A 27,597-nucleotide genomic window follows, 5' to 3' on the forward strand; every position below is an offset into this window, starting at 1 on the left:
AGTCACAGAGTGATACCTACCTCCATGCTTCCCAGTCGGTCTGCAGACCCTTCTCGGTAGGTGTTTAGGTATCCATCCACCAGGGTAGTTAGGTCAGACATCATTTCATCCAAGAGTACTAAGCGAAGGGGGAGCAGGTAGGTAGCTTCCAAAGCCAAAATTTTCAGCAAAGAAGGTGAAAGAGGTCGTGTAAACCACAGTTCTGGGTTTTCCTAGAGATATCAAAACAATTTTCTCAGAATCTTAAACAAAACTTTAAAGAATGGTTTATTTAAGTGTTGCTTAACTTAAATCACCATTACTGTCATTTTCTTCAGTTATTACCTTCTACTTTCACAACATGGGTAGCCTTCTGAGAATATATACACATACACAAACATACTGTGTGTATACATTTGAGTGTGAGTATGTAATGGGGGAAAGATGTGGGGGAGGGAAGGAGGGAAGAAGGTGGATAGGGGGAAAGAGAGGGCTTGAGAGAGAGATCAGGGCTTCTCACGCAAAACTGGAAGCAGCAGGACTGATTATATGGCCAAAACTGTAGCCAATATGATCATGACTTAAGTTTACATGCAAGGCTATTAGAAGCTGAAGAAAATCTATCTAACTTTGGGAGAAGTAATAGGCATGATTTTTGTTCTAGTGCCTTAATCCAAATTCCCAATAAAATCCCCTCTTATCCAACTTGAAAATTTATTTTAAAGTACTTTAACCAAAAAATCTGGATGCTGGTTTTTTCCCACTTGAGACCACAAACTGCTCCCATTTGAAACAACTAAGATTTTGGCAACGTCCATATGCTTTTCATAGAAGCTGTCATTTTTCTATATAATATGATAATAATCCCACTCATAAGACACTTGAAAATATTAATGTCATATGAGACATACTTTAATACTCACTCGAATCCACTTTTGTCTCACTTCCAGAAAGGAGAGATGTTTAGGGGCTATTTTAAGGTGTCTGATTAAACTCTCCTGTAAAGTACTAATGCAGTTTGGAAGAAAGCCTCCTGTTTCCACAGAAAATTGAAGGACATCTGCCACCTGTGGCATTCAAAAAGAACAAACAGACCAATCCATAGAATATATTACAGAGAGCTATCTCACGACAGAAATACATTTGGAGAAATGTTTTTAAATACTATTTTTCCCAAGGGCCCATGTGACAGACAATGCCATCAGAAAATTTTAAGTTGTTAGGTTAACTTATTCTGAGAAATTAGAAAAGAAAAAGGACCACCCAACTTTAATGTGTCCCTATTTTCCCTTCCACTTCTTTTATTTGCCTGTGTTATGGTTATTTATTACTCTTTGGAGCCTTCAATGAATAGGGAAAGGAAGATAAAATTAAAGGATTACTTCTACTTATTAGCAATTCTGGTAAAGTTTTGGTAAGGAAAGCTAATAAAATTAAGAATTATAATCATTATTTATCTGTGTGTGATATGCTAAATAATGGCCCCTGAAGATATCCACATCCTAATTTCTGGACCTGTGAATATTATCGTAAATGGCAAAATGGACTTTGCATCTGTGATTAGTTAAGGATATTGAGATTGGGAGATGAACTTGAATTATCTGGATGAGCCTTAAACATAATCACAAGTGTTCTTATAAGATGAGACAGAGGGAGATTTTATTATAGTCAGAGGAGAAGGTGACGTGATGATGAAATAAGAGATTTGAGTGATATACTTTGAAGATGGAAGGAGTCACAAGCCAAAGTACAGGTGAAAGCTGAAAAGGCAAGGAAACAGATTGTTCTCTCAGAGCCTCCAGAAGAAACCAGTCCTGAGGACACCTTGACTTTCACCTGGTGAAAATGATTTCAGATGTCTGATCTCCAGAACTGTAGGAGAATAAATTTTTGTTTTAAGCCACAAACTTTATGGTGATTAGTTACAATAGCAACAGAAAACTAATACACTGTGTTAAAGGAAGACAAATTGAAATAATTCTGAATCCCTGCTTCTTGCACTATGAAAATCTGAAAAGAAAAATGTGGGAAGACATGCCAGGGACTTCCCTGGTGGTCCAGTGGTTAAGACTTTGCCTTCTAATGCAGGGGATGAGGGTTTAATCCCCGATTGGGGAACTAAGATCCCACATGCCTCATGACCAAAAAAAAAAAAACAAAAACACCCAAAACAGAAAATAGAAGCAATATTGTAATAAATTCAATAAAGACTTTTAAAAATAATTAAGAAAAAAAGACATGATAATGTCTTCATTAGACAACATGAAAGTGAAATTGAAGTCGCTCAGTCGTGTCCGACTCTTTGTGACCCCATGGACTGTAGCCTACCAGGCTCCTCCATCCATGGGATTTTCCAGGCAAGAGTACTGGAGTGGGTTGCCATTTCCTTCTCCAGAGGATCTTCCCAAACCAGGGATCGAACCCAGGTCTTCCGCATTGTAGGCAGACACTTTACCATCTGAGCCACCAGAGAAGTTTATTAGACAACATATATGGGCTCTAATCAAGAAGCTGAATGGCCTCAAGGGAATGATAAGCAATTCTTTTACATTCTGGAGTTATCAAAGAAGCAATCTCAATACAGTGAATGCTCTTGCAAAAAGACCCACAGGTCTTCTGGCACAAAGTTCATTATAAGCAGATTCATAAAGAACAAACTTCAACCACATACAATAACATAAAGTTGAACTTTTAGGAATTTCTGTTTAAAAATAATTGGCTAACTCATTATTTTAACCCCCCTCAAAGGTTCTAGGTTTATATATTCAATATCTTCCTTTCATGGTGTTAGTCTAGAAGATTAGAAGAACTTAAAGAATACATAATGAAAATTAGTAGTTTTATGGCTCTCACAGACAAATCAGAAACCCAGATCAGCTCTAAATCTAGTATAGTCTAGGAATTTCTCTAGGTCCTTTAGACCAGAGAAAAATCACTTATCTTCAGGCTATTTGGGGACAGAATAGGCTTTGGGGGCACATCTAGGACAACCTGCATCCCTGTGCCAGAAGCCCATTAGCCATTAGCCTTAACTGATACCCGGTGGCTTAGATGGTAAAGAATCTGCCTGCAATGCAGGAGACCCAGGTTCAATCCCTGGGATGGGAAGATCCCCTGGAGAAGGGAATGGCTACCCACTCCAGTATTCGTGCCTTGAGAATTCCATGGACAGTGGAGACTGACAGGCTACAGTTCATGGGGTCGCAAAGAGTTGGACACAACTGAGCAACTGTCACTTTAACTGATACATGTGTGGTAAAGGCATAGACATGACTGTTCACCTCACAATAACAGTCTGTGTCAGATTTCCAAATAACCCCCAAACCATTCGAGTTTCTGAATATTATAGAGCTTAGAGCTTGCTTCTTACTTGAAAAATTCTGGAGCAAAACGAAGGGGAAAAAACCCTAAATCCTTACAAATAACTTTTCTGCAGTGCTTCTACAGTTCACCAAAAGTTCTCACATATTGTACAAACATATTACAGGAGAAGTGGGCAGGAATGAGGCACACACAAAAAGACTTCAATCATTCATCAGACATTTATTTTCTACAGAAACTATATGTATTGGATTGATTCTAGCATTTCCCTGCATGTACCTGGGTGTCAAAGACATTATTCAGCAAAATTCCATACTGATGAGAGAGGCAATCAGAAAGCCAACGACAATCATGGATAACCTAAGGAATCAGAAGACAGAGTTATTAGAACCTTGTTGTTACTCTTACTAGCAGATGAATCAGCTTACACACTCACCTTCAAAATTCTCTTGTCTTCTAATACCATCTGAAGTCCATTGTTGAAAGCACGACTTCCCAGAAGGAAAATGTCAAACAAGTAAACCCGGCTATTTGTGGCCACCTGCAATAGACCATCCAAACACATATTACAAGACAGAACTAGGGAAGAGGAAGACAGGAAAGAAAGGGTCAAGAAAGACATGAAAATAATATTTAACATCCACATTTTTAAAGTAAACAATATGCACTCATTGACTCTTAGGGAAATAGGTTTAAATTTATCTAGAGTTAAAAAGAAAAACCACACTGGGATCAACAAGTCCACATTGCTACTTTTTTTTTTCACACTACTGTATTTAAAATGGATAACAAACAAGGTCCTACTGCATAGCACAGGGAACTCTGCTCAATGTTATATGGCAGCCTGGATGGGAGGGGAGTCTGGGAAGGAAGGAAACGTATATGTAGGACTGAGTCCCTTCGCTGTGCACCTGAAAATTTAACATTGTTAATCAGCTATACTCCAATATAAAATAAAAAAGTTTTAAAAACCCACATATACACTATCTCTATGATCTTTCAAAGGAAAGAAAATGACAAGTTGGTGGTTTGGCCTTTAGCTTTTTTCTTTTTTAATGTTTTATGTTTCACCTGTGGCATCCTAATATTCCGGAATTATAGGTTTAAGGGGAGCTAACAGTATTTAATTCTCAATAACACAAAATGCCATTTCTCTGAATCCCATAACATGCATGGTCATGTTAGGTGTTACATAAAATTACTCAGAAGATCCTTGCCCTCTAGCAGTTTAAAACAGGCAACAACATGCTGGCAAAAATGGTAGGATGTGAAATACTGTCAGTTTGATCAATTTTATACAATTTTAAGAATTATAGGTTGTTTCTGATCATAAAAGTCACAAAGGTTATAAGTTGTATAATGTACTGAGTCAAAGAATAAAGGAAAGAACAGATCCAAATAGGTCTCGAGAGCCAGTTATGGGACAGCTGGATGCCATCTTTGTCATTTCAGGAGCTACTGTTGGTACAGTTACAATTACCAGGCCAACCAGGCACCCATTCTCAAATCTTTCACTTTGTTGCTAGAATGTGACACCTGAAACAGTCAATCTCTGCTCTTTCTCTACCTCTTTAATTATAAAAATTGAATAGACACATTATAGAAGCTTGGAAAATAATTCTTTGCTAGACTGCAAACTCTGTGACAGAAGAGATTATGCCCAACTCACCACTCATAACTGAAGCAACAACTAGAACAGAGCCAGGCCCATGGACGGCTGTTATCCATCTTTTCAGTGAATCAGTGCATCATGCAGTACAACAATCTCTTCCTTTTTTTCATATAAAAATGTATGTGACTCTAATAATATGCATTCAAATCTATACCCTGCTTTTTCCTCTCATAAACTTTCAACATTTTTCTATACTGTATTTGTCAATTTTTGGCAGCCACATAAGATCTATCAAATGTACTGTATTATCTCCTACTGTTAATTATTTAAGTGGCTTCTGACTTTTCATCACTATAAATGCTGCCAAGATGAACAGGTTCACACAGAATTTTTTCTCCATATTTTGAATTATTTAGGATAGATTCCCAGAAACAAACCTGAGAAGTGTGCCAAATGATAAAAAAAAAAAAAAACCTTTATGACTCTAAACAAATATTTGCTACCTTCATCTTAGGACATAATGTTATATCTAAAAATATTTGACCATAGATGAAGGTTGAGCATTTAAATAACTTAAAGTTAAAGAAAAGCAGTGGGAAATACTGACAGAAAGAAAGCAGATTAGGAAAAACAAAAAGAACAAAGAAAGAAACACAAAATGAAAATAAAGGTTTAGGAATTGAAGGTGCCAGATACTAAGAAAAGTGAGGAGCTAGAAAGAAGGTGATGGGCTGAAGGTCTGTACAAGTAAGTCTTGAAGTTACCCCTTTCCATTCCCACAGAGGACAGAAGATATATTCTCTGGATAAATCCAACGAGAGAGGCTCTAGGGTTGGGAATGCAAGATATAGAAGAGGGCAGGGGGTTGGTAATGGACTCAGAAATGAGTCTGCACACTGAATTCTGAGCCTCCAGGCCTCTTCCCTTGTAGCTTCCAGCTTGACATCACCAGCTTGCATTGGAACAAGAGGACAGAGGGCTCCAAAGAAGATGGCTTCAAGACAAAAATGCATCCCAGGTTATCAGAATAGATGTAAGCCTGTGAAAAACTATACTGAGGGGAAAATATGGGAAGGCTTAGCCACAAATGAAAGGAAAACAAAGCTAGTAAGATGGCAATGATCAATTCTATGAAAAACAAAAAGTTGGGCAAGAAAAGAATAATCTTTCTGGCTCAACAAGGAGCAGTGTTTACATAGTCATAATTACATACAGCCTGAATCCTGTCTTAATCAAAAACTGGGATATAAATTCCCCCACCAAAAAAAACCCCCCAAAACTCCACCAAAAACACTAATTTAAAAAGACACACAACCCAATGGTCAAAGCAATGCTAGTAAAGTAATGCTCAAAATTCTCCAAGCCAGGCTTCGGCAATACGTGAACCGTGAACTTCCAGATGTTCAAGCTGGTTTTAGAAAAGGCAGAGGAACCAGAGATCAAATTGCCGACATCCGCTGGATCATCGAAAAAGCAAGAGAGTTCCAGAAAAACATCTATTTCTGCTTTATTGACTATGCCAAAGCCTTTGACTGTGTGGATCACAATAAACTGTGGAAAATTCTGAAAGAGATGAGAATACCAGACCATCTGACTTGTCGCTTGAGAAACCTGTATGCAGGTCAGGAAGCAACAGTTAGAACTGGACATGGAACAACAGACTGGTTCCAAATAGGAAAAGGAGTACATCAAGGCTGTATATTGACACCCTGCTTATTTAACTTATATGCAGAGTACATCATGAGAAACGCTGGGCTGGAAGAAACACAAGCTGGAATCAAGATTGCCGGGAGAAATATCAATAACCTCAGATATGCAGATGACACCACCCTTATGGCAGAAAGTGAAGAAGAACTAAAGAGCCTCTTGATGAAAGTGAAAGAGGAGAGTGAAAAAGTTGGCTTAAAGCTCAATGTTCAGAAAACTAAGACCATGGCATCTGGTCCCATCACTTCATGGGAAATAGATAGGAAAACAGTGGAAACAGTGTCAGACTTTATTTTGGGGGGTTCCAAAATCACTGCTGATGGTGATTGCAGCCATGAAATTAAAAGACGCTTACTCATTGAAAGGAAGGTTATGGCCAACCTAGATAGCATATTTAAAAGCAGAGACATTACTTTGCCAACAAATTCTGTCTAGTCAAGGCTATGGTTTTTCCAGTGGTCATGTATGGTTGTGAGAGTTGAACGGTGAAGAAAGGTGAGCGCCGAAGAATTGATGCTTTTGAACTTTGGTGTTGGAGAAGACTCTTGAGAGTCCCTTGGACTGCAAGGAGATCCAATCAATCCATCCGAAAGGAAATCAGTCCTGGGTGTTCATTGGAAGGACTGATGTTGAAGCTGAAACTCCAATACTTTGGCCACCTCATGCGAAGAGCTGGCTCATTGGAAAAGACCCTAATGCTGGGTAGGATTGGGGGCAGGAGGAGAAGGGGACAACAGAGGATGAGATGGTTGGATGGCATCACTGATTCGATGGACATGGGTTTGGGTAGACTCCAGGAGTTGGTGATGGACAGAGAGGCCTGGCGTGCTGCAATTCATGGGGTCGCAAAGAGTTGGACACGACTGAGCGAGTGAACTGAACTGAACTGATTACCTGGAAATAACCTAAGCGGTCATCAATAGGTGAAAGGAAAAAGAAGTGGTGAGAGACACACACACATACAGTAGAATACTACTCAGTCATAAAAAAGGACACACTTTTGTCATTCACAGCAACATGGATGGACCTGGAAGTCATTGCTGCTGCTGCTGCTGCTAAGTCGCTTCAGTCGTGTCCGACTCTGTGCAACCCCATAGATAGCAGCCCAGCAGGCTCCACCGTCACTGGGATTCTCCAGGCAAGAATGCTGGAGTGGGTTGCCATTTCGTTCTCTAGTGCATGAAAGGGAAAAGTGAAAGTGAAGTCGCTCAGTCGTGTCCGACTCTTAGCGACCCCATGGACTGTAGCCTACCAGGCTCCTCCATCCATGGGATTTTCCAGGCAAGAGTACTGGAGTGGGGTGCCATTGCCTTCTCCGCTGGAAGGCGTTACCAGACATAGAAAGAGAAATACTGTAGGATATCTCTTATATGTGGAATCTAAAATATACAACAAACTAGTGAATCTAACAAAAAAAGAAGTCAACTCACAGATATAGAGAACAAACTAGTGGGGGAATATAGGGGTAGGGGAGCAGGAGGTACAAACTATTGGGTGTAATATAGGCTCAAGAATATATTGTACAACATGGGGAATACAGTCAACAATTTTGTAATAACTGTAAGTGGAAAGTAACCTTTAAAAATTATATAAAAATATGGGTTTCTCTGGTGGCTCAGTGGTAAAGAATTCGCCTGCCAATATAGGAGACACAGGTTCAGTCCCTGATCCAGGAAGATCCCACACACTGAAGCGCAACTAAGACTGTACACCACAATTATTAAGCCTGTGCTCTAGAGTTCAGGAGCTGCAACTACTTAGCCCGCTTGCCCTAAAGCCAGGCTCCATAAGAAAAGAAACCGCCACAGTAAAAAAACCTGTGCACCACAACCAGAGAGTAGCCCCTGATTGCCACAACTAGAGAAAAGTCCATGCAGCAATGAAGCCCCAACACAGCCAAATTAAATAAATTAATCAAATTATTTTTAAAAAATCAGTTGTATTCTTATAAAAAGTTATATAAAAATAAAAATTCTTAAAAATTGGGATAGAGCTACATCGGTAGGCTCTATGGAATGTGGGTGTTATGGAGAGCAAAGTCTTTATTTAGTATAATAAAGTTAATAATTTGTAAAACTAATTAATAAAGAGAGAACAATGACAAATTATTAGAAAAAGGAAAACCGAAATATTTCAATATGTTAAAAGTCACTGCCTCTGTATTTTGTGTGTCTGGTTCCCTGGTTTTTGAGGCTGCTACCAGAGGATGCCCCTTGATGGCATGGCTCTGGTGCTAGGGTAGCTTGTATTTCTGGGTCCTACAGGACTGTGGCAACTGGAGGGACAGTCCTTGGCAGTCTATCACAACCCCCGCCCAGGGCACTACACAGATAGTGGACTGGGGCACATGCCCCACCTTTCTGTGAAGGAGAGCTCTTTGCTTGTCCTGGAGCTTCAGCTTGAGGGGCAGGTTCCACGGTTGGTACCCTTTAGCGGCCTATGGAGCTTCTCTCAAAGAACATAAGCTGTGGACTCCATCTCGATGCTTTCCCTTGCTCCAGCTTGCCGATGTCACCCAGAAGAGTGCTAATACTCTCATCTGGAACCCTGATTTTTGTAACTGCCATGCAGGGGACATCTCCAGATTGCCCAGCTCTATTGGCCAGAAAGCTTTATGCTTGTGGTCCCATCAGCTCAGTTCAGTTCAGACGCTCAGTTGTCACTGACTCTTTGCGACCCCATGAACCGCAGCATGCCAGGTCTCCCTGTCCATCACCAACTCCCAGAGTCCACCCAAACCCGTGTCCATTGAGTTGGTGATGCCATCCAACCATTTCATCCTCTGTCGTCCCCTTCTCCTCCTGCCCTCAATCTTTCCCAGCATCAGGGTCTTTTCAAATGAGTCAGCTCTTCGCATCAGATGGCCAAAGGATTGGAGTTTCAGCTTCAACATCAGTCCTTCTAATGAACACCCAGGACTGATCTCCTTCAGGATGGACTGGTTGGATCTCCTTGCAGTCCAAGGGACTCTCAAGAGTCTTCTCCAGCACCACAGTTCAAAAGTATCAATTCTCCAGCCCTCAGCTTTCTTTATAGTCCAACTCTCACATCCATACATGACTACTGGAAAAACCATAGCATTGACTAGACGGACCTTTGTTGACAAAGTAATGTCTCTGCTTTTCAATATGCTGTCTAGGTTGGTCATAACTTTCCTCCCAAGGAGTAAGTGTCTTTTAATTTTATGGCTGCAATCACCATCTGCAGTGATTTTGGAGCCCCCAAAATAAAGTCCCTCACTGTTTCCACTGTTTCCCCATCTATCTGCCATGAAGTGATGGGACCAGATGCCATGATCTTAGTTTTCTGAATGTTGAGCTTTAAGCCAACTTTTTCACTCTCCTCTTTCACTTTCATCAAGAGGCTCTTTAGTTCTTCTTCACTTTCTGCCATATCTGCATATCTGAGGTTATTGATATTTCTACCGGCAATCTTGATTCCAGCTTGTGCTTCATCCGGCCCAGCGTTTCTCATGATGTGGTCCCATAGGACTGTATATATTTGCATACTTTAAAAAGCTGATGGTCGAGGGTCTCACTTCCAGTTGCCCTGAGTCTATGTGCTGAGATCACCTCCATGGGGACACTGACAGGTCTCGGCATATCCTCAACTACTGGGAGTTATATAAAGTGTAACAGGCTGCTTAGACAGCAAAGAGGTTTGAAAGACAACCAGAAACCGAGGCAGAGTTGAATAATAAGGTAGGCTGATATAAGTCCTCATTCAAAAGATGGAGGACATTGGTTGGGAATTCAGCTGGCTTTTTTGGCCCACTCCTCCTTTAAATACCAACCCATGGGGCCCAAGTGGTGAAGAACCCACCTGCGAATGCAGGAAACTAAGAGACAAGGCTTCAGTTCTTGGGTCAGGAAAATCTCCTGGAGGAGGGCATGGCAACCCACTCCAGTATTCTTGCCTGGAGAATCCCATGGACAGGAGAGCCTGGCAGGTTACAGTCCATAGGGTCACAAAGAGTCAGACACAACTGAAGCGATTTAGCGCACACACCCCTTAAATACTGATGCTACTGAGTTTGATCCAAAGGTGGTTACCCATCCTCTAGCTATTCAAGGCTCAGTACAAACTTCCTTGGATATAATAGAGACCCTCAACTGACATCTCCGTTATCCAGGAAAATGAAAATAATGTGGCAGAAATCTACTGTGGAAAGTTACCAACCAGAAGGAAAGATAAGAAATTCTCTGTATATCTAAGGCAAGAGAACAGAGCTGAGAAAGAAGATCTTAAGTAGAGCCTATGAGACATCACCTTTGATTATAAAGCTCTTTCCTTTTGAAAATAATAAACTTGAATACGAGGAAACTGAAAGACCTTCCAAACAAGTTACAGGACAGCAACACTGGGATGACATAAAAAGACAATTAAAATAAATTTACCAGTGAATCTACAATTATTTCAAAAGTTTTAAGAACTCTCTCACCTGAAGCCAACATAGTTTCCCATGACGACACACATTAGCTCCTTCTGCTGCCACACTCAGGACACTTTGTTTCTTGATGTGGAACATCTGGTGAGAAAAGGAAGAAAATAAAAATCTCCAGGAAGTAAATGCTGCAATTATGACATCATGAATGGCACAAGTAAAATTGCTAGAAATAAACAAATTGGACCATATTTTTTAAACTTACAAAATCCCAAACACGTTTGCTTCATGCACACACAAACACACATACACATATCACACTGAATACCTCTGATCTTTTCAGTGTTCACAAAGTTATTCCACAACTGGAAAATAAATCAACATATCACAAATGCTAATAAGAGTTGAAAGCTGAGATACCTTTTGTCACTACTGATGTTACAGCGAACAATTTCTAGTCCTTATGGAAAGATTCTTCATGCAAAAATCAGCAAACTAATATAGGGCAACTTACTGTACCAAAACAAAACTCACACAGTGTCTGAGTCTCACAGTATCTACTGCTCAGAATGAGAAAAACACAGACTCAACAGATCCTTTAAAGTCTTGGATTCATTAAATTACTCAAAACTGAAATAAGAGTATCCCCAAAACACACGCTGGTCCTCTTATTATCTACAATCTTATCATATTTTAAAACATTATATAATTCTAAAATCCTTACTCCATAATCCATGAAAATATCTATATGGCACAAGATTCTCCCCATTTTACAGGTAGATAAATTATTCAAGAATAGAAGAGCAAAGCAATGTACACTAGCACAATATCTTTCTTTTCAGAGCATAAAGTTTTCTATACTCTGAGTATGTTCCATCAATGATTAAAAAAGGGGACTGAATTTCAGTTCCATTCTCAATTAACAAGAAGGCTGCAAAACCAGGAACAAAGGCTATATTTCCCTATTGATAAGAATTTCCAACCAGCTCTTTCAATTTCCAGAGCAAAGGTTCTCATCTTACTTTTTGCTGCTGTCATGGATCCTTTAAAGCATCTGTTGGTATATTAAAAAATTCTTATAACAATTAAAATGACAATGGGATAGATATTTCTCTAAAGAAAATATACAATGGGAAAAGAATCTTAAAAAAAAAAGAGTAGATATATGTAGAACTGATTTATTTTACTGTACACCTGAAATTAACACAACATTGTAAGTCAACTATACTCCAGTAAAAATTTGTTAAAATAGCCAATAAGCACATGAAAATATGTTTAACGCTATTAGCCTTTAGGGAAACACAAATCAAAACCACAAAGCTGTATTGTTACTTCATACCACTAGGATGGCTATAATTAAAATGACAGATAATAAGTGTAGGTGAGCATGTGGAGAAACTGGAACACTCATGTCCTGCTGGTAGGAAAGTAAAATGGTGCAGCAGCTTTGCAAAACAGTACCGGCCAATCCTCAAAGAGTTAAACACAGAATCATTATATGAACCAGCAACTCCACTTGTAATTATCTATCCAGGAGAAATGGAAACATACGCCCACACAAAGACTTGTACAATGTGTGTTCACAGCAACATTATTCATAACAGCCAAAAAAGTAAAAACAACCCAAGTGTCCCTCAAATGGTGAAAGGATAAATGAAATCTGGTATATCTATACAAAGGAATATGATTTGGCAACAACAAAAAAAATGAAATACCGATATGTGCTATAACACAGAATTTAAAAGTATCATTCTAGGTGAAAGAAGCCAAATCAATCACAAATAACCATACATTGCACAATCTCATTTATATGAAATATCCTAAACAAGCAACTTCACAGAGGCAGAAAATAGATTAGTGGTTGCCAGGGGCTGAGGAACTGAGGAGGGATTGGAGGTATTGGCTAAGGAATATGGGATTTCCTTTTCGGGTATTAAAAATGTTCTAAAATTCATTGTGGTAATGGATGTACAATTCTGTGAATATGCTAAAAGCTGGTGAATCATACATTTTAAATTGTCAAATTTTATGGCATGTGAATTATATCTCAATAAAGCTGTTAAAAAAAAAAGAATCTAGTTGAAAGTTAACACTCCATTAAAAAATATACCTGGGCATACATGAGCATAAGCTTGCATCTAAACAAAAAAACCTAATGACTTCCCTGAAGTGTATCTGTGAATCATAACCTAGGCTGAATAGTTACTGCCACATGTCAAATTAATAAATCATAAAGAAATTGCCTAAACAGAGCATCCAGTCTTTTTAAAATATAAGTAAAAAATTTCTGACTCTCCTCTGAAACTGCCAATGACTCTCCATCTTACTCAAGTCAAACTTGAAATCCTTATGTCTAAAAATCCCTACCTGATCTGCTTCCTGCCCACTTCCATTTCTTAACACTCTTTCACTGTGGTCCTGCCACAAGGACCTCCCTGCTTCCTCTGCATACAACTCAAGAGTGTTTCAGCTACAGGGCCTTAGCTCTTGCTAATCATGCCTTCTTTAACTTTTTTATCTATATATCCACATGATTAGCTCCCTTACTTCTTTTAAGGTTTCTGCTTCACTGTCACCTCTTGACAGAGGTTTTCTCTGTCTACCCTAAATAAAATAGGAACTCTTTAACATTCTATTCACCCTACTAAACTTTTGTTTTCTTTATAGCATTTATCATCAGTTGACATATAATTATTTATTTCTTGCATTAAAATAAGTTCCTTCAGGGCTGAAACTTTATCTTTTGTTTTTTTCTGTTTTCATATAGAATTTTTTTAATTAATTAATTTTTGGTCACGCTGAGTCTTCATTGCTGCCTTTGGGCTTTCTCTAGTTGCAGTGCTTGGGCTTCTCACTGCATGGGTTTCTCTTGCACAGGCTGTAGGTGAGCAGGATTCAGTAGTTGCAGCAGTTGCAGCACATAGGCTCAGCAGTTGCGGTTCTTGGGCCCTACAGGGTAGGCTCAATATTGTGGCGAATGGGCTTAGTTACTCTGACGCACTTGGAATCTTCCTGGGCCAGGGATCAAACCTGTGTCCCCAGCATTGGCAAGCAGATTTTCATCCACTGCACCACTAGGAAAGTCCTGGAATTTTGTCATTATTTTATCCCAGACCTCAGAACAATGCCTGGCACAAAGCAGGCACTCAGATATTCTGTTAAATTATTAGGGAAAACAGTGATCTCACAATAAGAGAAAAATTTATGAGACATAGACATGATACCCATTTGCAGACAATACTCAGGATGACTGAGGGCAATACTTACTGCAGCACCAAACTTCTGCTGGAACTGATCAATGACTGTGTATGTCACCTCCTCTTCCTCTACAGGAGAACGATATTATATATATTTGTCTTCCTTGGCAACAGAATAGCCCTTCCACTAATTTTAGCCATACTCCTAAACTCCAACTCAACTGCAACTCAAATGTCTAGAACTACTGAGACTATGTCTAGAATACTGAGAACTATTTCATTATCACCTGTATCAGTCCATCCCACTATTAGCATCTGACTTGTCAACTGAGAATAAACAGTGATGATAATCTCATAAAGTGAAATATTTACTCATTTCTTGTGATAATCCATGTTTCCCTCACCATAGGTGTATGTTTTGAATATTTCAAGACAAGTAGTTCCTTTTTAAAAAAAAATGTTTATACAGTTGTTAAAGGTTACAATCAATTTACAGTTATTACAAAATAGTGACTATATTCCCTGGTGTTGTACAATACATCCTTGTAGCCTATCTTACACACAATAATTAGTACTTCCCATTCCCCCACACATATATCACTCCCTAAACTGGTAACCACTAGTTTGTGTTCTGTATCCATGAATCCACTTCTTTTTTGTTATATTTACTAGTTTGCTGTAATTTTTAGATTCCACATATGTGATATCATACAGTATTTAAGGTGCCCCTATATTGGGCACATGCATATTTATAATTATTATATCTTCTTCCTGGATTGATCCCTTGACCATTATGTAGTGTCCTTCCTTTTCTCTTAAAACAGTCTTTGTTTTAAAGTCTATTTTGTCTGATATGAGTATTGCTACTCCAGCTTTCTTTTGATTTCCATTTTCGTGTAATACTGTCTTCCATTCCCCCATATAGTATTTAAGACATGTGCTTTCTAAAAGCACATTCATAATAAAAAATAGCATTTTAAAATAAATTAGTTCTGGTGATAGGCCAAATGTCCACATATTTGGAATTCTCTGGATCCTGAAAATTATTTTTCTAATTATGTAATTTAAAATATTAGAGGTATAGCATAACATATACTAATGTGTCTAGAAGGAAACACAGGAGGAAATCTTTTTGACTTTGAGTTAGGAAAGATTTCTTAGATATGACATCAATAGCACAATCCATAAAAGAAAGAAAATGGATAAACTGTACATCAAAGTTTAAAATGTCTTCTCTTCAAAAGATGCTTTAAGAGAATGAAAAGGCAAACCAGAGACTTGCAGAAAATATTTGCAAAGCATGTATTTGAGAAAAGACTTGTATCCAGAATATACATAAAAAAAACTTCCAGCACTGAATAAAGAGAACAATCAAATAAGAAAATGAACACGATATGAATAGACATTCACCAAAGATGTTCAGATGTCAAATAAGCACAGTAAAAAATCCTCAACATCCTTAGTCATTAGGGAAAGGAAAAAAATAACCAACCAACTTCCAGTGGTTTCTCTTCTCACTGCAGAGTAAAAACCAAGTCCTTTTAATGATCAACAAAATCTTCCACGTTCCACTCACCCCACCTCATCCCAAATTGTTCTCCTTACTTCAGCTACACTTATCTCCTTACTGTCCCTTCAAATCGTAGCATATTCCTCTTTCAGGCCTTTGCATTTGTTCATTATTTATGCCTAAAAACCAGTTCCTCCAATATTCACACACTTTGATCCCTCACTTCCTTCAAGATTTTACTTTAAACATCACCATTTCATCGAGACCTTTTCTGGATGCCCCAAAATTGTAAAACCACCCTCTTCACCCATTTCTCATCTTTCACTTTTTTTTTCTACTTAACATGTGGCACCAGCAAACTACATAGTATACTAATTTATCTTATTTAATAGTGTGTTTCAGGAGAAGGCAATGGCAACCCACTCCAGTACTCTTGCCTGGGAAATCCCATGGACGGAGGGGCCTGGTGGGCTGCAGACCATGGGGTTGCTAAGAGTTGGACACGACTGAGTGACTTCACTTTCACTTTTCACTTTCATGCATTGGAGAAGCAAATGGCAACCCACTCCAGTGTTCTTGCTTGGAGAATCCCAGGGTTGGCAGAGCCTGGTGGGCTGCCGTCTATGGGGTCACACAGAGTCGGACACGACTGATGTGACTTAGCAGAAGCAGCAGCAGCAGTGTGTTTCATGCACCATAACTCAAGGAGTGTAGAGATACCAAACTTTAGTATCCCCAGTGTCTGGTAGATAGTGTGCATGCAAACATTAAATAAACAAATGAATCGTGATCTTTTATCTTAATTTGGACCCTAGAAACAATGTCCTAGCTGAGAGTTCTAGATAGAACTCTGACTTTGGGTTATATACCAACTCTGAAGAATTTTGAATCACAAGAAAGCCTAGAAAATTCAGAGCCCTAGTACTCACCAGATGGGCTGTACTTGAGGTCATTCAGAAGAGAGGTTATTGGCAACTCAGGGGCAGGAGAAGCAGGCTTATGCACATTTAGGTCTTCATCTTTTATTGTATCCATCTTGTTTCTTTCTGTGTTTAGACTATACTTACAAAAAACAACACTTAGGTGAACTTGTTCTTTGTTGTTAATGCCATACACACATCAGTGGTAAGTACTCTGGACCTTTCATAGAGAACCCATTCATCCACTGCTTACACTGATTTGAAGAAACCATCTACCTGTTTCTTCATTTTAGGAGCTACACAACTAGTGAATTAGAGTTAAGGTTTCCTACCCTAATGGGTATATTTGGGTAACATCATAATTAAGAAAATCATTTCATCATACCTAACAGAAGAAGCCTTTTCTCTTACTTCACTTTGTTCCACTTCATCCAGTAGTTCCACTGTAAAATAACCAGACGGATTTCAACAGGGCTTCCAACCTGAAAGCAGTTTACTACTCCTCCCTCACCCACACCCACAGTTTGATTATGTAACACAGAGTAATTGGGAATGAAATGTTAGTCCATAGAGGACTTCCCTGACCAGTAACAAATAGAGCAGAAAAAGTACTGGAGAAGTACTGGAGACCCCTACTCTTACATCTCTACATAGCTTTCTTGCTCATTTAGCAGGATTAGGAACCTCTCTACATGTCCACTTTACCCTTTCTGTTCCAGGGCACTGTTGTGGTCAAGCAGATTGGTTCTAGAGACATCTTTTCTTTCTTTTTTATTCCCATCCTAATGCATCTTCCCTCATACCATGTACTGTTTGGGGTTTTACTCTTAAATCATTCACACTGATTCTTTCACAGTCTGGTACACTAAAGGTCAGAAACATAAAAGGTAGCAAAAGCTAGACTGGAAATCACAAAAGAAATATGAGAGAGACATTCCACAGAGACTCTGAAACCACTTTTTTTTTTAACCTAATGGTTCACGGAATACAGGGAAATATTATACTGATATATCATTGATTCTAAGACGCACATTTTAAACAGCTCTGAAATTGGATATGACTTACAGTAAATACACATGACAATTAAACTGGCAGCTTTTTTCTTAGAGTGGAAAAAGAAATAATGCACCTTATCATTGATGGCATCTAAAATTCAATTAAGTACACTTGGGTACTATTCAGTGGGAGGAGAAGCTTCTCAGGGGTCACTATGTTTCAAAATGTCTCTTTTTCCTACATTCTAAAAGTAATGAGTTTTGGTCAGAGAAAGCAAAATTCACTGAAAACATGTATTAGTCAATTATTATCCTTCATCTTGTTAGTTCTTATTCAAGGTGCTTTTCAGCACCTTGGAGACTCCTCCATGGGTGACCAAGCCACAGAGCAAAGAAAGAAGGAGATGACCATTCTCTGATCTTAAAATTATGAACGAAGTCCAAATCATGAAATTGAATTTAGGAAGAAATGAATCCATCTGTACAGATTCCAAAGCTGGTCAGTGGTCAGCCTTCTCCTAAGTTAGGAGATGGTGGGAGTGATTCCTTCATTTATTTTTACAAACTCATCTACAGCCTAGCTTTGTTCCAGTCCAGAACTCTACTCCACTCTACTGCAAAGTCTAACACAATTAAGAATCCCTCTACTACCACCACTATCACTGGCATTTTGAAAAGGTGTTCAAGGGACAAAAAGAGTTTCCAGCAGCATTCAGTTCGGTTCAGTCGCTCAGTTGTGTAGCACTCTTTGAGACCCCATGGACTGCAGCATGCCAGGCCTCCCTGTCTATCACCAACTCCTGGAGTTTACTCAAACTCATGTCCATTCAGTCGGTGATGCCATCCAACCATCTCATACTCTGTCGTCCCCTTCTCCTCCTGCCTTCAATCTTTCCCAGCATCAGGGTCTTTTCCAATGAGTCAGTTCATTGCATCATGTGGCCAAAGTATTGGAGTTTCAGCTTCAACATCAGTCCTTCCAAAGAATATTCAGGACTGATTCCTTTAGGATGGACTGGTTGGATCTCCTTGCAGTCCAAGGGACTCTCAAGAGTCTTCTCCAATACCACACTTCAAAAGCATCAATTCTTCAGCCCTCAGCTTTCTTTATAGTCCAACTCTCACATCCATATATGACTACTGGAAAAACCATAGCTTTGACCAGATGGACATTTGTTGGCAAAGTAATGTCTCTGCTTTTTAATATACTGTCTAGGTTGGTCATAGCTTTTCTTCCAAGGAGCAAGTGTCTTAATTTCATGGCTGCAGTCACCATCTTCAGTGATTTTGGAGCCCCCCAAAATAAAGTCCCTCACTGTTTCCACTGTTTCCCCATCTATTTGCCATAAAGTGATGGGACCAGATGCCATGATCTTAGTTTTCTGAACGTTGAGTTTTAAGCCAACTTTTTCACTCTCCTCTTTCACTTTCATCAAGAGGCTCTTTAGTTCTTCTTCACTTTCTGCCATAAGGGTGGTGTCATCTGCATATCTGAGGTTATTGATATTTCTCCCGGCAATCTTGATTCCAGCTTGTGTTTCTTCCAGCCCAGCGTTTCTCACGATGTACTCTGCATATAAGTTAAATAAGCTGGGTGACAATATACAGCCTTGATGTATTCCTTTTCCTATTTGGAACCAGTCTGTTGTTCCATATCCACTTTTAACTGTTGCTTCTTGACCTGCATACAGATTTCTCAGGAGGCAGGTCAGGTGGTCTAGTATTCCCATCTCTTTCAGAATTTTCCACAGTTTGTGGTGATCCACACAGTCAAAGGCTTTGGCATAGTCAATAAAGCAGTAATAGATGTTTTTCTGGAACTCTCTTGCCTTTTCAATGATCCAGTGAGTGTTGGCAATTTGATCTCTGGTTCCTCTGCCTTTTCTAAAACCAGCTTGAACATCTGGAAGTTCATGGTTCACATATTGTTGAAGCCTGGCTTGAAGAATTTTGAGCATTACTTTACTAGCGTGTGAGATGAGTGCAACTGTGCAGTAGTTTGAGTATTCTTTGGCATTGCCTTTCTTTGGGATTGGAATGCAAACTGACCTTTTCCAGTCCTGTGGCCACTGCTGAGTTTTCCAGATTTGCTGGCATATTGAGTACAGCACTTTCACAGCATCATCTTTTATGATTTGAAATAGCTCAACTGGAATTCCATCACCTCCACTAGCTTTGTTTATGGTGATGCTTCCTAAGGCCCACTTGACTTCACATTCCAGGATGTCTGGCTCTAGGTGAGTGATCACACCATCGTGATTATCTGGGTCGTGAAGATCTTTTTTGTATAGTTCTTCTGTGTATTTTTGCCACCTCTTCTTAATATCTTTTGCTTCTGTTAGGTTGATACCATTTCTGTCCTCTCTTGTGCCCATCTTTGCATGAAATGTTCCCTGGTGTCTCTAATTTTCTTGAAGAGATCTCTAGTCTTTCCCATTCTATTGTTTTCCTCTATGTCTTTCCACTGATCACTGAGGAAGGCTTTCTGATGTCTCCTTGCTATTCTTTAGAACTCTGAATTCAAATGGGTATATCTTTCCTTTTCTCCTTTGCTTTTTGTTTCTCTTCTTTTCACAGCTATTTGTAAGGCCTCCTCAACCAGCCATTTTGCTTTTTTGTATTTTTTTTTCTTGCAGATGGTCTTGATCCTTGTCTCCTCTACAATGTCACGAACCTCCATCCATAGTTCTTCAGGCACTCTGTATATCAGATCTAGTCCCTTAAATCTATTTCTCACTTCCACTGTATAATCATAAGGGATTTGATTTAGGTTATATCTGAATGGTCTAGTGGTTTTCCCTACTTTCTTCAATGTTAAGTCTGAATTTGGCAATAAGGAGTTCATGATCTGAACCACAGTCAGCTCCTGGTCTTGTTTTTGCTGACTATATACAGCTTCTCCATCTTTGGCTGCAAAGAATATAATCAATCTGATTTTGGTATTGACCATCCATGTGTACAGTCTTCTCTTGTGTTGAAGAGGGTGTTTGCTATGACCAGTGCGATCTCTTGGCAAAACTCTGTTATCCTTTGCCCTGCTTCATTCTGTACTCCAAGGAAATTTGTCTGTTACTCCAGGTGTTTCTTGATTTCCTATTTTGTATTCCAGTCCCCTATAATGAAAAGGACATCTTTTCTGAGTGTTAGTTCTAGAAGGTCTTGTAGGTCTTCATAGAACCGTTCAACTTCAGTTTCTTCAGCATTACTGGTTGGGGCATAGAGTTGGATTACTGTGATATTGAATGGTTTGCCTTGGAAATGAACAGAGATCATTCTGTTGTTTTTGAGATTGCATCCAAGTACTGCATTTCAGACTCTTTTGTTAACTATGATGGCTACTCCATTTCTTCTAAGGGATTCTTGCCCACAGTAGTAGATATAACAGTCATCTGAGTTAAATTCACCCATTCCAGTCCATTTTAGTTTACTGATTCCTAAAATGTCGACATTCACTCTTGCCATCTGTTTGACCCCTTCCAATTTGCCTTGATTCATGGACCTAACATTCCAGGTTCCTATGCAATATTGCTCTTTACAGCATCGGACTTTGCTTCTATCACCAGTCACATCCACAACTGGGTGTTGTTTTTGCTTTGGCTCCATCTCTTCATTCTTTCTGGTGTTAGTTCTCCACTGATCTCCAGTAGCATATTGAGCACCTACCGACCTGGGGAGTACATCTTTCAGTGTCCTATCTTTTTGCCTTTTCATACTGTTCATGGGGTTCTCAAGTAGCATACTCTAGTAGCAGACTGAGTGAGAAAGGGCAGGTAGATAAGCTGGCTGGACTTCTCTGCTTTAAAGTAGGTCTGGGCTGGCAGTCATTAATTTGGTGAGATTTTCATCTCTCCCTAAATTCTATTTAGCTCACAAAACAATCTTTCAAGAAGTAGTAATATCTCATTTACAGGAGTCCTTTTCCTTCCTCGTATCTGCCTCAATGATAAGAAATGCATAGTTCTATGAGGTCCTAGGTCTTCCATTCCCCCACTCCCTTCCACCCAATACCGATATTTACTCCTCCTTGGAGGGCTTTTTGCTTTTGCGTTCTTGAAAGCAAGAACAGTTCTTGTTTGCAACCTTTTTCCTCTTATTTCATTTGGCTTGTCTGAAGCACACTGATCAGACGAGTGTCTATATTCCTTTAGGCAAATAATTGGATCTATTCTTGCTAAATGGTTTTTGCTGGCAGAAATAAAGAGCGGGGGTGCTTCCTGTAATTGCAAAACCCCAAAAGGTCTGAAAACCAAAAATTTTGTGTAACTCCTTTGGGAGCAAAATCTGAACTGTCATACTACTTATAGTCCTGTTTTATCCCACTTAGTATGATTATTCTCCCATTTTTCTGCAGAAATGTGTTATTACAGAGTGCTGACCAGACCCACTTGAAGTGTTATGTAATATGACCAGTATATACTCTTTTTTTGTTGTTTAGTTGCTAAGTAGTGTCTGACTCTTTTGCAACCCCATGGGCTCAATAGGAGCCCACAAGGCTCCTATGTCCATGGAATTCTTCAGGGAAGAATTCTGGAGTGGGTTGCCATTTCCTTCCCAAAAGGATCTTCCCAACCCAGGGATCGTACCTGGGTCTCCCTCATTGCAGGCGGAGTCTTTACTGTCTGAGCCACCAGGGAAGCTCCCAAACCCTTTGTTAGGTTTTCAAAAATCCAGAACTAGACTGGGTTCTGAAACATTTGGCCCCAACGTTTCAAATAATGTACTGTGAACGTGTGGTGTTAAACTCACTTGCTGAACAAGATAACTCCTCTCTGTTCAGATTGATAACTCTGCCTGCAAACTGACCTCTAATATTGAGAACCAGTTGTCCTCATATTGTAAAACCAAGATGATTAAAATTCTTTAAGACAGTTCTGTTCACAATACCTACTGCAACAGTACGATAAGGGACAATTCTCAAATACCAACTTTAAGAGTTCACAAATGCAAGACAACATCTTGCACCACCCCCTCACAACCAAATATTGGAATGAGGCAGAGCAGTGAGCTTCCTGCTACTGCAAATCCCAATTCCAGCAAGTAGGAAACATGAAGCTCTCACCATTCACAATCTCATGTCCAAAAAACATCTTCACTCCTGGGACACTTAGACCAGTCTCTGCATTCTTCACTGTTATAGAAAACAATTCATTTAATTAATAAAAAGTAATATTCCCTAAAACTGTAAGAAAATACGATACCTCTCAAAACTGCCCAAATCTGAATTTTATAAAAAATCACCAAATTATCTTCCCCAAGGAATAAAGAATCAAAGCTAACATATAGCTAAATTACAAAGCTATAACCTTGAAACAAGTGGTATAAAGAACAGAGGGAACCCCAGAATGATCGAAGATACACTAAAATGGCAGCAGTAATACACCTGGGAGAGATTGAGGGCAGGAGAAGAAGGGGACAACAGAGGATGAGATGGTTGGATGGCATCACTGACTCAATTGACATGGGTTTGGGTGGACTCCGGGAGTTGGTGATGGACAGGGAGACCTGGCGTGCTGTGGTTCATGGGGTCACAAAGAGTCAGACATGACTGCGTGACTGAACTGAACTGAAACTTCTGCCAAGAATATCCTAAGGCCTCTGAGGCTAAGGACTATCTATTTGTTATATTTCTACTGATTTTTATTCCACCTAACTCCAGAAACAAGTTTAAGGCATCTGACTACTTCTAGAGTGCATACCCTTTTCATGTCATGCTACCTGCTTGAACTATGAATTGTCAGACAACAGCCCAACTCCTAGCCCAATTACAGGCTCTTCCGTGAGTAGGTAAAGGATTTAGAAGTTTAGATGTCATGTTTACAACATAGTGTCATTTTTTCTAGATGGAAATGCTCACAGCATCTGTGTATCTCCACATCTCTCAGCAACTGAAAACAATGGAGTTTCACTTTCACTAGTCCACTGAATATATTCTTTGCTGTTGTTGCTGTTCAGTCACTAAGTCATGTCTGACTCTTTGTGACCCTGCTGATTGCAGCACACCACGCTTTCCTGTTCTTCACTATCTCCCAGATAGTGCTCAAATTCATGTCCATTGAGTTGGTGATAGTATTTAACCTTCTCATCCTCTGCTGCCCTCTTCTCTTTTTGTCTTCAACCTTCCTCAGCATCAGGGTCTTTTCCAATGACTCAGCTCTTCACATCAGGTAGCCAAAGTATAGGAGTTTCACCTTCAGTATTAGTCCTTCCAATGAATATTCAGGGTTGATTTCCTTTAGGATTGACTGATTTGATCTCTGTGCAGTACAAACTCTGCAGACTCCCAAAAGTCTTCTCCAGCACAATTCGAAAGCATCAATTCTTTGATGCTCAGCCTTCTTTATGGTCCAATTCTCACATCTGCACATGACTCCAGGAAAAACCATAGCTTTGACTATATGGACTGTCTAGGTTTGTCATAGCTTTCCTTCCAAGGAGCAAGTGTCTTTTAATTTCATTGCTGCAGTCACCATCTGCAATGATTCTGGAGTCCAAGAAAACAAAATCTGTCACTGCTTCCACTTTTTCCTGATCTATTTGCCGTGAAGTGATGGGACAGATGCCATGATCTTAAGTTTTTTGAATGCTGAGTTTTAAGCCAGCTTTTTCACTCTCCTCTTTCACCCTCATCAAGAGGTTCTTCAGTTACTATTCACTTTCTGCCATTAGAGTGGTATTATCTGTATATCTGAAGTTGTTGGTATTTCTCTTGGCAATCTTGATTCCAGCTTATGATTCACCCAGTCTTGGATTTAACATGATGTACTCTGAATATAAGTTAAATAAACAGAGTAACAATATACAGCCTTGTCATACTCCTTTCCCAATTTTTAACCAGTACGTTGTTCCATGTAAAGTTCTGACTGTTGCTTCTTGACCTGCATACAGGTTTCTCAGAAGACAGGTAACTGATGTCTGACATTGGTTGTCTGATATTTCCATCTCTAAGTGTTTTCCACAGTTTGTTGTGATCCACACAGTCAAAGGCTTTATTACAGTCAATGAAGCAGGTGTGTTTGTTTTTTTTTTTTTTTGGAATTCCTTTGCTTCCTCTATGATCCAACAAATGTTGGCAATTTGATCTCTGGTTCTTCTTCCTTTTCTAAACCCAGCCTGCACATGTGGAAGTTCTCAGTTCATGTACTGCTGAAGCCTAGCTTGAAGGATTTTCAGCATAACCTTACTGGCATGCAAAATGAGCACAATTGTACAGTAGTTTGAACATTCTTTGGCACTCTCCTTCTTTGGGATTGGAATGAAAACTGACTTTTTCCTGTCCTGTGGCCACTGCTAAGTTTTCCAAACTTGCTGACATATTGAGTGTAGCACTTCAGCAGCAGCATCTTTTAAGATTTTAAATAGCTCAGCTAGAATATATCTTGAGGTCAAAGATCACCAACTGCCTATTTGTAAAATTCCCTGGAAGTTTACTATCTTATACTTGGCACTCATGCATCCTTTGACAATACTCTTCTCTACTTTCTTGACTTACAAGACATTCTTAGTGTTTATTTCTTTTCCTACTAATTATCCAGAGTCATAACACTAAGCACCTAAGTGAGGCATCATGCTAATTAATTGCCTATGTTTAATTATCCAGTGACATAATGAGATAGGCATTTCATTATCTTCATTATGGAGGAATCTGAGGCTCAGAAAGGTTGAATAACTTGCTCAAGGTTACACTACTAGTGAAAGAGTCAGGATTCAAACCCAGGCCTCAGTGATTTTAATATGCATCTTATAACCAGCATTCCAGCATCTCCCTGATTTGCTCCTTCTGGTCTCCTCAGCTGCCTCTACCACCACCGTTTGCCGCTTACACACTGACAGTCCCTAGGGTTATGTTCTTCATCCTTCTACCTTCTCCTTGAATGATCATATCCACTTCCTAGTCATTCTAATCCCTCATTTCTCCAATATGGATTATTTCTCTGAGGTCCACTCGAAGTTTCAACTAATGGCAGACTTACTGCAAGATTTTTCAAACTGATCATTATCTTCTTGCAGTAACCAACAAACCTGTTCCTCTTCCCATGTCTATCAATAACAGTATTATACGTCAAATCTCAGTCATAAACGTAGGAGTCATTTTCCATTGCTCTTTGACTATTTAATTGATTACTAAATTACTAATCCCCTCTCTTAAGCATTTCTAGACTCTGTCTTCTCCATTCCTTGACAAGATTAAGCTCTGACTCCCATTACTTCCTCTTTACTGGGTCCCTTGATTGCCTGAATAGTTCCCTGTCTATTCTCCTTGTCTCTTGTTTCTCCCTACTTAAAAGTTTCCTTCACACTACTATCATAGTGATATCACTCCCTGCTTTGCCCAAATAGTACATAAAATAAGTAAATCAGTTCAATTCATTCATTTAGTTGTGTCCAACTCTTTGCAACTCCATGGACTGCAGCACACCAGGCTTCTCTGTCCATCACCAACTCCTGGAGCTTGCTCAAACTCATGTCCATCGAGTCAGTGATGCCACCTAGCCATCTCATCCTCTGCCGTCCCCTTCTCCTCCTGCCTTCAATCTTTCCTAGCATCAGGGTCTTTTCCAAGGAGTCAGTTCTTCGCATCAGGTGGCCAAAGGATTGGAGTTTCAGCTTTAGCATCAGTCCTTCCAATGAATATTCAGGACTGATTTCCTTTAGGATGGACTGGTTGGATCTCCTTGCAGTTCAAGGGACTCTCAAGAGTCCTCTCCAACACCACAGTTCAAAAGCATCAGTTCTTCAGCACTCAGCTTCCTTTATGGTCCAACTCTCACATCCACACATGAGTACTGGAAAAACCATAGCTTTAAGTAAACAGGTATAAAGAAATTTCCTCTTCCTCCTGTGTTTAACTCCACCAGCTACTACCATATGCCCTTTAGGATTGAAGCCACATGGTGAAGATGGTACCACAGAAAGGTAAAGAACAACTTTGGGGAGAGTCAGAGTAGCTCTGGGATACCTGCCTTCTTTTACGCGATTTGTTTAGGCCACTAGAAGTGAATCTGTTTCTAGCAGCTGAGCACGGATCCTAACTGATATAGCATTAAAAATTTCAGGCAAGTAATTTGAAAATCTATATGACTCCCACTTAAAAGATATTTCAGATTGTTCCTCTTTGCTTTCAGAAGTTCCAAATGTTATGACATGTGAGGTCCTTCTGATCTGCCCCATGCTTATTTCTCTTCTCTAGCCTTATCTCTCCCCACATCCTCATGCTGAAATTTACTTAGATTGTCTTTTGGGGTTTTTTTGGCTGCACTATAAGGCATGAAGATTCTCAGTTCTTTGACCAGGGATAGAACCCGTCTTGGGCAGTGGAAGTGAGGAGTCCTCCCCACTGGACCTCAGGCAATTACCATACTTAACGTTTTCTGAATGCACCAAGTTTTCAGTTCTCTATTTTTGCATATGCTGCTACTTCTCCCTAAAAAAATGGTTCTCTCAAAGTGTGTTCTCCAGCACAGAATCAGTATCACCTGGAAACTTTTTGGAAACACAAATTCTTGAACCCCACTTAAGACCATAAGAATCAGAAACACTTTGAGTGGGTGGGAGGCATCAATCTGTGTTTGAACAAGTCTTTCAAGTGATTCTGAAATATAGATGAAGTCTGAGAATCATTGGCTTAAAACAATCTTCCCCGCTTTTCCCAAGCAGTTAACTCTTGTGAAATGCATCTAATTTCAAAACAGTTCCGACATCAATTCCTCCTTTGGGAAACCTTCCCCACTGTCTCAGATCTAAATTAGAAATTTTGTGTTTCCATAGCGTCCTGTGTGTCCTTCTATCAGAGGATATCACACTGCATTATATCTTTCTACTTGTTTATCTGTCTCCTTACTAGTCTAATTTTTTCAAGGCCAGAGACCGTATTATTCTTATCCATATCCCTGGTATCCAGCACTGTACCTGGGATATAAAACTCAATAAATGATTACCAAATGAATTAATATTGCAAAAGCATGATATAGTCCC

General features: G+C 39.5%; 1 protein-coding gene across 20 annotated transcripts in view; it reads right to left on the minus strand.

Annotated features, from left to right (window-relative positions):
* EXD1 (exonuclease 3'-5' domain containing 1) overlaps positions 1-27,597 on the minus strand; it is a 41,844-nt gene that overhangs the window by 9,593 nt on the left and 4,654 nt on the right. For 8 of the 20 annotated variants that reach the window (XM_081507668.1, XM_081507667.1, XM_081507666.1 and 5 more), the window contains 9 exons: positions 22,685-22,753; positions 17,016-17,073; positions 16,640-16,767; positions 14,271-14,329; positions 11,061-11,147; positions 3,737-3,841; positions 3,580-3,660; positions 903-1,046; positions 21-212 (listed from right to left, as the gene is read on the minus strand). In XM_081507668.1, coding sequence (XP_081363794.1) covers positions 21-212; positions 903-1,046; positions 3,580-3,660; positions 3,737-3,841; positions 11,061-11,147; positions 14,271-14,329; positions 16,640-16,767; positions 17,016-17,073; positions 22,685-22,753 — 923 coding nt within the window. Of the gene's footprint in view, positions 1-20; positions 213-890; positions 1,047-3,579; positions 3,661-3,736; positions 3,842-11,060; positions 11,148-14,270; positions 14,330-16,639; positions 16,768-17,015; positions 17,074-22,684; positions 22,754-27,597 lie in introns of all 20 variants that reach the window. The other 12 variants (XM_081507662.1, XM_081507661.1, XM_081507659.1 and 9 more) reach the window with 3 other exon arrangements.

Source organism: Giraffa tippelskirchi, chromosome 7, assembly GCF_054371585.1.
Source record: "Giraffa tippelskirchi isolate mGirTip1 chromosome 7, T2T-mGirTip1v1.2.pri, whole genome shotgun sequence".
In the NCBI taxonomy this organism is placed as follows: domain Eukaryota; kingdom Metazoa; phylum Chordata; class Mammalia; order Artiodactyla; family Giraffidae; genus Giraffa; species Giraffa tippelskirchi.